The sequence below is a fragment of the Salmo trutta genome, chromosome 4 (assembly GCF_901001165.1).
Source record: "Salmo trutta chromosome 4, fSalTru1.1, whole genome shotgun sequence".
NCBI classification, from domain to species: Eukaryota; Metazoa; Chordata; class Actinopteri; order Salmoniformes; family Salmonidae; genus Salmo; species Salmo trutta.
Window position 1 is genome coordinate 40,021,690 of NC_042960.1, and position 11,263 is coordinate 40,032,952.

Genomic DNA, 11,263 nt, shown 5'->3' on the forward strand with positions numbered 1-11,263 from the left:
TCGGAGTGCGGAGGGGCAGATAGCCTAAATACGCACAGGAAAAAAATGCCAGCTTGCAGGCAGATACTGGAATAAGTTTCTGCGTGAGTGATTGAAGGCTTTGCATATAGGCGCTTTTTTGTGTTTTGTTGTGGGACTAGAAAAAAATGCCTGGAATGTAAAATAATGGTATTAACAGGTTTCCATGCTTTTAAAATAACATTTATGTTCCTTGAAAAAAAAAAATATTTTCCAGTTTTCTGTTCTGTTCCCTGAACTGGTCCAACCCCTGGGATAAGGTACGTTCCCAGATAATGTAAGAAACCCATTTCTAAACCTTTAAAGCTTGGGTTTAGGTTGCTGGAAGCTGTACTACAGGAGCTAAGCTCTGAAAGAAGCCTTCCCCAGTCAGGACCAGGGACAATTTGTGGGACTCAGCAGAGTCCCAGACACCTAATCTCCCTTCCTCGTGAGCTACTTTGCCAGACACAAAGTCCTATGGAGTTATCTCCTCCTCCTCCGCAGCCCAGAGTAGTCCTACCTGCTGGGGCCTCGCCGCCTTCCTCCCTCCCTCCCCTCCCTGCCTGCCTCCCAACTCAGCACCCAGTCCTCACAGGGGTCCATCAGAATAGTGACAGAATGGAATAAGATTGCTGCCTTCTCACAGATAGGCAGGAGGGCGTTCGTCCTTCACACACGCACACGCACACACACACGAGAGAGGTGGTAGAGAGCATTTCAAAACTATACTTCTTCCAAATGTCCCCAGCCCTCTGCCAATCCAGAGGGATCTGTGGTTTGGATGGCATGAAGCCTCTAGTCATGTTGTGAGATTTCACGCACAATGTTGCTGTCTGTCCCTACCTGCTCTATGTTGTTTATATAAGCAGGGTTTAAAGGAATAAACACAGAAAAGTGTTTTTCTGTGTAATGCCAACTTGAGCTAGGCTATCGAACATGAATTCACGATAAACTTGGAACTTGAAGTAATGTTTCTTTGTTTCCAGATACAGAACGCAGTGTTATTGCATTTTCTTTAGGCCCAAACCATGTCCTGTCCTTTTATTGTGTTTATTTGGCTTTGAGAATCTTTGTATTGGTTCAGGCACATTTGTATTGTCATTCCAGGAAAAGGAGACAGAGGAAGACAGATTATTTGAATGTAATAGTATGTTTCATAGAGGCAGACACCTAAATCCCTGCTGTATCCCTGCCTGGTGGAGTATTATGTTGATTTAATGCTGTGTTACAGGTATCATCTCAGATTCATCACCCTACTGTCTTATTAACACTGTCTTCAAGTTTCATATCCCAAATGTCAGATGCTGTCTTGGTTGGAGAACTTTCCAGTCCTCTGTAGTGAGACAGAAAAACACACACACACACACACACACACACACACACACACACACACACACACACACACACACACACACACACACACACACACACACACACACACACACACACTCACACACACACACACACACAAACAATCAAATTGGTCACATTGTTGAACCTCCTGCCTTTTGGCAGAAGCATCAGAATCAAATTCTCCCAATGTGTTCCTGGAAAGGCAACACTATTCCACATAATAATCCTAACTCTACTTACTTTCATCCATCTGTAAAACAGAAATCCACATCCCATCCCAGAGCTAATGATTACAGTACATCTGATTCAGACAGCGTTGTGGAGACAGGGCTTTAATGTATTATGGCCAATTGGAAAGATGTCCATGTGCACATACAGCTGGAACAGTGATTAGATTTGTTGATATGAATGGAAAAGTATACTAAAAACTGCCACAGCTTTTGGAGAGAGGAAAACATCAGGGGACTATATAGGAAGACATAGTGACAGTAATAAGACTACAGTCCAGGACCTAACAGGCTGTGTTAGTCTCAGTATTCCTTGCTGTTTCCTCTCAGCATGATACAGCCTCCTGCAGAGAGTGATGTATACCAGCAACGCATGCAGTAGATTTGGCCAGAAACACAATTAAAGTTCCCATTTGTGTGTGGGTGCGTGCATACATGTGTAACTCACTGAGAGAACATTGATGTGTAACTCAAGTGAGCATGATCTTGTATCCCAGAGCAGGTTTGTACATGCTACACTTGCATGTATGCACGTTTACTAGTGGAAGACGCCAGGTGTGTATCCTTGCAGGGGGTCTGTGTGCAAAAAGGGGAATGTCATGGGTGTTATAGTGTGGGAAGGTGGTTGATGCTTCTACAGTACATAGACTCCTGCTGGGGAGAGACTATACACCTGGACTGGTGTTAGACATAGCACTATAATAGATTAATGTAGACAACATGAAATCACATTGTACAATGTGTGAAAACAGAAGGGAGAATCAGAGGGGGAGAAAGAGAGATGTCTCAAACGATGGCCCATTGGCCTGGTGGCCTAGGGAGCAGAGTGTTTGGGGTTGGTCTGGTTATGAGAGATAAAGAGGAACAACATGAGGGTACGACTGAGAGACAGAGACTACGACCTCAGTTGATGCTGCACTGATTGTGTTGGCTTGGCCTTTTGAATTGCAATTACACATGCACACACACAAACGCACACACACGCACACAAAATTGCATTGGTTGGCTTGTTGAATTCCTGTCATAGACAGAAACAACACAGAAATGAACAAATCAACAGAAATGTTGTCTTGTACATTAACGGCAAGTCTGACATATCCTAATTTACATAGACAGCGGGAAAATACCATAAATAATTACAGCTCATGTGCAAAGTAACAATCAATGGATAACCAATGGATAATACTAACCTCGTAAAAAATAATACAAGTTATAAAACATACATAATACGTTACACTGTAAATAAAGTCTTTATAGTATAAAATGTTTAATCATATCTATAATTGTAGCATTTTTATATGGATAGATTATCCCGCCTTACAATAATAGACCACGATTGGGAGCCACTGAGCTAGATGATGAATTATCATTAGAGAGACTGCTGAGCATGAGCCCTGTGTTTTGTGCTCCAGCCCAAAGTTAAACCACGCTGAACTAACATGGACAGGTAGTTAGAGAAGAGAGAGTTGAATCACTGTCAGCCCACAGCCTGATGGTTGTAGACAGGTATTATTCTTCACCTGGTCCTGGAACCTCAGCTGGCGTCTGATGGTTCTAAAAGAGCCTGATAGATTTCAGATTTCAGGAATCTGGGATAACTGTCCTTTTTCATCAGCTTGTATATCACTCTCTGTGCCTTGTCGAAGCAGCTTAGGGTCGGCTGAGACATGCTGTTTGTAATCTCCTGCCTGGTCTCACAGTCGATGTTTATCTGGAATTGAGTAATGAATGAAACATTGTCTTTGTGAAACCATTATGCTGGACAGAGAAAGGGGGAAATAGAGAGAAAGACTGAGAGACAGCTATAGGGAGAGAGCTAGAGAGAGAAAATGAAAGAAAGAAAGAAAGAAGATGAAGTTAAAAGAGATGTTCCATCTGATGTCTCTGTGTACCTGTCTGGGGGCGTCGACCTGTACAAACTCTGTGTAGATTCTTTTCGCTGCTTCAGCCATCTCAGTGTTGGAGGTGATGGTCTTGTACTCCTCACAGACCAGCCAGAACAAGATGTTCTCCTCGCTGTACTCTGTCTTCAGGAACTCTCTGAAGGCCAGCTGCCCTGCTACACAGTAGAGACAGAAAAAGGAGAATGGTGTGAAATTAGAATTACAGACAGAATCACACTCACATTCACACAGGCAGGCACACACATGTGAGCATGGCCACTGCCCATGACCTGCAGAGAGAGAGAGAGTAGGCTGGCCCACGAAGTTGTCAAACTGGTTTAGTTTGAGTGAGTCCCTAAATGACAGAGACTTATTAAAGGAATATGTTTGCTCAAGCACAACACCAGATGTTCTGGGTTTCCATTTTAAAATGGTCCTCTACTGTTATTTTGCAACATCCAATGCTGTTACAGTAAATTAATATACAACAGAATAAGGGTGTTAAATGCCAAAAAAAATTACAGTTGTTTTAGATGTGAGTGAGTCATTATTTTAGATGTCATATGGGAATAGTTGTCCTTTGTGTCCTGTAACCTACTGTAGCCTTCTCAAAATGCTTAACTTACTTAAAGATCCGTGCAGCTGTGCCAATTGTTATTAGTCTTTTGGGAACACGAACAAACAACAAACTACGTGATCCAACATTACTCACACTAATTGCATTACATAAATCACAGCTGGAGAACTGACTTAAATCGACACAAGACAAAATATGTACAATGGCAGCCAGCTTGTCCCCCCTATTCCAAGGACTTCAGACTTATACTGGCACCACTTCTCTGCACTTGCTTTGGTAGGACTGTATAAACAGTATCAGTAGAGAAAGAGAGAAAGTAAAGAAGAGTACATTGTCTTACTTTTACACTCCAGAAGTTTTTTGAGGGACTGTCGCCATGACACGACTTCATCGTTTGGGGGCTTGGGGGCCCTACAGAAACAACAAAAAAGCCTATAGACTCTTAATTGTTTGTTGTTGATGATGAATGTGATATTGATGATGATGATGATGTTCCAATGGTTTACATTTAAACAGAACATGATGTTGACTTACTTCCTGTCCATGCCCCTGTGCCTGATATTCGACCTAACATGAGAGATGGAGGATGGAAACAGCTGATCTAAAATGAGAGATAGACAGAGAAATAAGAGAGAGAGAGAGAGGGAGAGAAAGATGGGGGGGAGAGAGACATAGAGAGAGATACAGAGAGAGAGACGGGGAGAGAGAGGCAACAGAGCACAGGAAGCCTGTCTAGTCAAAGATGTTTTTGTGCCAAAAAATGCAGAAGCAGAACAGCAACCGGACAGTATCGCTATGAATTATGGGACGGAAAAAGAAAACCCCTGACTTTAGCTGACAGAATCTGCTGATGTTTCAGAAGACACTGATCATCCATTATGATTATTGATTCATTAATAGATAACAAGTATTACTCCGAAATGAGTAATCAACAGTTTGCTATGGGAGTAAGGAGCATTCCCCATGTCAAAATAGTTTAAAACAATCAATAATCTGTAATGTTTGACAATTTATCAGTGAGCAGTGTTCTGTATCAGACTCACGATATATGAACTACTAATCACTTACAATGAAGCATAATTCCTTTGTGCTTAGAAATGCAAACAAAAGCAGCAAAACAATTTTGGTCACCCAGTTGATGTTCAGTACAGAATTAAAGGAATGTGAAAGGAACGGTCCCAACCCAAGGTTTTCTCTATTACTCTATACAGGAAAAGAAAAGTATAAAGCTCATACTTACAATGTGTATATATATAGTTATCCAAAATCCCTTCAAAATCTCTGAAAATTACTTTGTAGTCCTGAAAAATTAGCACTGGTCGATATGCTCAACAACCTCTGATTTCTTTCCTATTTCTAGTTGGACTTCCCTATTCTATTCCCCCGTTTGCTATTCCCCTCTGGCTAAAACACACAAGTATCCACATGTTGGGCTGGGAGGAGGATTGGCAGATGGGAGGGTTAAGAGGTGATTCAGATTTTACTGTGCATTTTGGAATTCCCAGGGTGGGAATCAAGGAAGCTTGAAAAATCAGAGAAATGTTCGACTCAGTTCAACGATAAACCATTTGCCCATCACTCTCCAATGAAGACAGGCAGCAGAGGAGGGGGTAAGAAGGAGGAAGAAAGGAAGGAGTGAGGGAGGGAGACAGGGGGACACACACACACCGTCGTCCCCCAGTTACGAGGGCTATGAAAATGACTGATGACAGAACAACTGGCAGTGTAGTGTGCAAGGGGGGACAAGCGACAGCTTTGGGGACAGACACAGCAGTGTCTCTACCTCTCCACCCCTCCCGGCAGATTTGTGAGCCCTCGATGAGACGCTGTAGGAGAATGAGAACAGGTGCTATAAAAACACTGCTTCTGTGACTGCTGCAGCTGGAAACCTGACTACACAAAGAAAACCTGTCAGATATGAGCCTGTGTTTCATGTTGCACAGGCTAACATTATCATTTCTTCTCATGAGCCTCTGTGCCATGTGCCACAATGTATGCAGGCATTTCTACACCCCAGCACTTACACACCTGATTCAACTATCCGTGGACAATGTTTAAGACCATGTATTAGGTGGATAGTGTTGAATCAGGTATGTTACAAAAGCCTGTACACACATGCTGGCCTCCATGGTCATGATTGGCCATGCTTCTTCTATGTGGTTTCCCCCAGCCTTTCACTTGGTCTGTGTCCAGGAGCAGACATAAAACCCATCTTAGCCCTTTTCCTATTTGTCATGTATTTGTCATGCATTAATTCCCTCTGAACTATGGCCATGGCTTTGCTGTGTACAAGGGCAAGTGAAGGCCAGTTTATCCATTGGGCTCAGTGCCTCTGCCAAGCTGAATGAAACAGCCATTCATCTTCCAGCCAACCTCCCTCTATTCATCCATTCACAAGGTGAGAACACTCAGTCCTGTTGAGGCTTGTGATTAAATAATTTCTTTACCTTTATTTATTGACCTTCATCCCATCAGGTTATGTATTTGAGAGTACATTACTCCTATGCAACAATGACCAGGGGAAAGGTTGCAGTGGAAGGAGAGCTGAGATGTTGAGTATAGGGGAAGGGTTGCACTGGAGATGAGAGGTGGTCCAGCTGGGAATTATTCAGGTACAAGAGTGATAAATGATGCCTGTAAAATATACAACCTATACGCTCTTGAAGCAGACTTCTTCAGTAGATAATGCATGTTTTACAACACTGCGTTGAGTTATTCAAGATTTGTTAATGAGCTACAAAGATTTCACAAGTGTAAATGACACCGTAGGTAAACAGTGTGTAAACTTCTAGATATTTGCAGAGGCAATATAGACTCCCTGAAGTAGTTTGGCTCAGCTCAACTCCTGATTTGAATAACCACCACTACTCTCCATGTATACTGAATCAAACCTGTGGAGGACTTATTTATATAAGAAGAAGAAAATAACATTCCACTGATTTTCAATAAAATCTCTCTATTCACTCAACTCCATTCTCTAGTGGGAGAAAATGAGAGATAGAGAAAGATGGAAAAACAGGGAGAAACAGAAAGAGATGGAGAGAGCGGATACGAACAAGAGATGTTAATATAATTATTATTTCTTAAAGGTCCAATTCAGCCGTTTTTATCTCAATATCAAATCATTTCTGGGTAACAATGAAATACATTACTGTGATTGTTTTCAATTAAAATGAGCAATTTCTCAAACAATAATTTTGCTAGGACTGTCTGGGAGTAGTCTGAGTGGGGAGGGGAACTAGCTGTTATTGGTAGAGAGGTTTGGAACACTCCTTCTTTTGGTTGATTAAATAATTGATGTCACCAGGCAGGCCTAAACTGCATCCCATCAAAACAGGTAGAAATTTCATGCGGTCTTTTCAAACAGCTCTTACACTAATGCGCATTATCACAATTTCACAGTATTATTCCAACCTCATAGTATGGAAATATATATAAAACACTGGAAAAAATTGGACTGCACTGGGACTTTAATTATCTTTTGTTATGACAGGAGAAACAGGACTGGGACATCCATTTTTAATTAATCTGATTTGCATTTTCACATGGACTCATGGTGATTACCACCCCATACTGATTGGAGAGTTGATTAGCCAGCAGGCTTCCTCTTCTCTCTCCTCTGTTCTGTTCTGGTTGCTCTGTGGCAATACTACTCCCTAATTACATAGCATTTGACCATCAGGCGTACTGGGAAAAATCCCTGTTCACTTCCAATGTAACAATAATAACTTTATTTCCTTCCAAATCCTCTGTCGTTCTTTCTTTCTTTCTTTTACTCTCTCTCTCTCTCTCTCTCTCTCTCGCTCTCTCTCAAAATGTAATTAAATGCAACCCTTGTCCAGCTACCACCCATGGCACTGCGTTTCCATTGCATCTGTAAGCGACAGGACGACTTCCAGGATGCGGTCAACACCTTGCTCGCAGGGGATCTCTGCCTATATGAAGAACTCCGACCTCCGGGATCTCCTGGTGCGGAGCTATCTGAGGTTTCTTAATGAGCGGCTGGCGGGAGGTGCCGGGGGAGCACTCCGCCAGCTGCTCAACGTCCTCTACGCCTCGACGAGGGCCATGCATCCAACCCGCTTCCCGTCGCCATGGTCCTCCACACGGCCAACTGCGTCTACGGCATCCGCTGCCATCCGTGCGGCGTGACGTACATAGGGGAGACGGGTGGCGCAATGCAGATGAGGATGGCTCAGCTCCTGTACAACATCGCCACACACAGGCACACCCATACGCCGCTGGTGGGGCACTCCTTGAGGCAGCACAACACTTCCTTCCTGTCGATGACCGGGCTGGAGCACAATCGGGGGGGTCCCAGACACGGAGGTGCAAGCGGGAGCGTATCTGGATTTCCAGACTCAGGACAAGATTGCCGAGAGGGCTCAACTCCAGGGCCTGACTCGCTCAATCACTCGCTCGCCCTCCATCCTTCTCTCCCTCTCTCACACACAAGGACAGGGACGGGCTAGCTGGTTGAAAACTAGCTGGCTGGCTGGCAAAGGGGCTGGTTGCTCCTCGTCGCCCCCAGTCTCCCTCGGTGTGCTTAGGCCGAACAAATCCCTCAAAGAGGGCCAACGTGGTGATGCAGAGGAACATAGCCGCGGGACGTTTCAAGGAGCTCGGGTTATGGTTACGGCGAGGGGGCGCCAGCCACAGCCACAGTGCACACAGACACACTAAAACACAGACGGACAGACAGACACATTGGCAGACAGACACACTCACCCACAGCGATGTGCCTCGCTCGCTCTCCGAGCAGGCAGGGGGCACAACAAGCAATTCAAGGTGTGGCTTTCCATTGGATCATCCTGGGGGGTATATACATTTGGACTGGATGGATGTAGAGGCTGAATAGTCCACGCGTGGGCGCTTGTTCTCCGGTACGTTGGCAGCCTGGCTGAGTTCCTTTCTCCACTGTTTCAAACATTACGATAGCGGAGGATGCATCTACCTGTCCCAGACCTGTTGTCCCAGACCTGCTGGAACCCTGACCTATTCACCGGACGTGCTACCTGTCCCAGACCTGCTGTTTTCAACTCTCTAGAGACAGCAGGAGCGGTAGAGATACTCTCAAAGATCGGCTATGAAAAAGCCAACTGACACTTACTCTTGTGTTACTGACTTGTTGCACCCTCGACACCTACTATGATTATTATTATTTGACAATGCTAGTCATTTATGAACATTTGAACATCTAGGCCATATGCTGTTATAATCTCCACCCGGCACAGCCAGAAGAGGACTGGCCACCCCTCATAGCCTGGTTCCTCTCTAGGTTTCTTCCTAGGTTTTGGCCTTTCTAGGGAGTTTTTCCTAGCCACCTTGCTTCTACACCTGCATTGCTTGCTGTTTGGGGTTTTAGGCTGGGTTTCTGTACAGCACTTTGAGATATCAGCTGATGTAAGAAGGGCTATGTAAATACATTTGATTTGATCTAACAGTCAATGCTCTACATAAAGCTCTCTCTCTCTTTCTCTCTCATTCCCTCTCTCTCTCTCTTTGACCCACAGACACACTCATACATACACTCTATGCATTTTTATTTCATTTGGTGTACAGTATAGTACCTGATTGTATGCATCGCCAAATCCACAGCTGACATCCTATGACCAACATATTATCAGCCACTGTGGGGAGCTCTGTCTCTATTAGGCTTCTCTCCCTATCCTCCTTCTCTCTCTCCCTCTCCTCCTCCTCTGACAGTGGGTCTGGCCAAGCACAGAGTTGCTGTGGCCACTATTGCTCATGTTAAAAGCTCAGCTACCACTGCTCCATGGCCTTAGTGTTTGGCTCTATGTGTCTCAGTGGCAGGACACACCTATTGGTTAGGGCTACGTTTAATGTAGTTGGATGTACTCATTGTGTTCAACCACAAGTCCTTTCCTTATTGTTTCCCTTACTGGCACTTCCGATGGAGAGCAGCAATGTAAATACTAAAGTTATAACCTTTTCTCTTTCAAGGTTCCCATTTAATGTGTTTTTTTGTCTGTCTGGGTTGATGCTGCTGTCTGGCTGTAGGTATGTAATATGTAATCTGTCAGTCTCAGTTGGTCTGTGTTTATCCTCAGTAACATCAGTCTGTCTGCAGGCTCACCCCACAATAACGCTTACATTCACAGCCGCTGTACTATATCCATATTCAACACAGTCTTTGTTGTTTATGTATTTGTTCTCCGTAATCTCATTTAATAATTTCTGCTTTGTCTCTGTGGTACTGTGCTGTTTGTTGCTACTTGGATCCCTGCCAAACTTAAAATGTTTTAACCATTTAATCAAAACTCTGCATTTAACAAGTCTTAGTTTCTTCCTCACTCAACTTTTTTCGTTCAACTTTTTCATCCCAGACACTTTATCTGGTCATGGTTCTACAGGAGTTCCACCAGACGAAAAAATGAATTAGAAACATTAACGCTATGCTACGCTATGAACTATCACCTTATAGTGAGGATAGGCGAGTTGCAAGCCCAGCTTCAGACACAATCGTTAGGACAATTTAAGTGTAGGAAAGGATGAAACAGCGTCTTTGCCACCAGTAAGTACAGATAGTAGTATAAATCCCCCTGCACAGTCGCCGCAGCCTGACTACTTTCTTAAGGCTTCTGGAAAAAACGCTGTAGGCATGCTCAACCGATGTCGCTCATTCAGCCGACAGAAACTTTCAACCGGTTCTCCCAATTAAGCAACGAATCGGAGACCGAGCCGACTCCATTACCCACAATACTAGACTTAAAAATAATCATCCAGCAATCATACATTGTTTACCAGTGGACAGGGCTACCAATGTAAAGGCTAATCTGAAGATGGTACTGGCTGAGACTTAAACTGGCAAGTGTAGATGGTATAGGAATAATGCTATCCACGTCAGCACCAACGATGTTAGGATGAAACAGTCAGAGGTCACCAAGTGCAACATATATTCAGTGTGTAACTTAGCTAGAAAATGTGTTGTCATCGAATAATTGTCCCTGGCCCCTTTCCAGTTAGGGGGAGTGATGAGCTCTACCGCAGACTCGCACAACTCAATCGCTGGTTGAAAACTGTTTTCTGACCCTCCCAAAAGGTAGAATTTGTAGATAACTGGCCCTCTTTCTGGGACTCCCCCACAAACAGGACCAAGCCTGGTGTGCTGAGGAGGGACGGACTCCATCCAAGCTGGAGGGGTGCTCTCATTTTACCTATCAACATAGACAGGGCTCTAACTCCTCTAGCTCCACAATGAT

General features: G+C 44.0%; 1 protein-coding gene across 2 annotated transcripts; it reads right to left on the bottom strand.

Annotated features, from left to right (window-relative positions):
• Positions 1–1,661: 1,661 nt before the first annotated feature.
• LOC115192349 (regulator of G-protein signaling 21-like) lies at positions 1,662–5,433 on the bottom strand. 2 transcript variants are annotated; one of them, XM_029750745.1, is made up of 5 exons: positions 5,281–5,433; positions 4,575–4,641; positions 4,381–4,451; positions 3,473–3,639; positions 1,662–3,291 (listed from the first exon to the last, which is right to left on the bottom strand). In XM_029750745.1, exons 2-5 carry the CDS (start codon positions 4,583–4,585, stop codon positions 3,115–3,117), a joined length of 426 nt encoding a protein of 141 aa, XP_029606605.1. In that variant the 5' UTR covers positions 4,586–4,641; positions 5,281–5,433; the 3' UTR covers positions 1,662–3,114. The 2 variants fall into 2 exon arrangements, with proteins under 2 accessions (XP_029606605.1, XP_029606604.1); XM_029750744.1 differs by having other exon boundaries at positions 4,381–4,472.
• Positions 5,434–11,263: the final 5,830 nt, after the last annotated feature.

Bases quoted from the DNA above. Each gene is read 5' to 3' on its own strand.
- LOC115192349 (XM_029750744.1), bottom strand. The intron at 3,640-4,380 runs GTAAGACAATGT...TCTACTGTGTAG, and splicing joins AAAACTTCTGGAGTGTAAAA to CAGGGCAGCTGGCCTTCAGA. The intron at 3,292-3,472 runs GTACACAGAGAC...ACTCAATTCCAG, and splicing joins AGGTCGACGCCCCCAGACAG to ATAAACATCGACTGTGAGAC.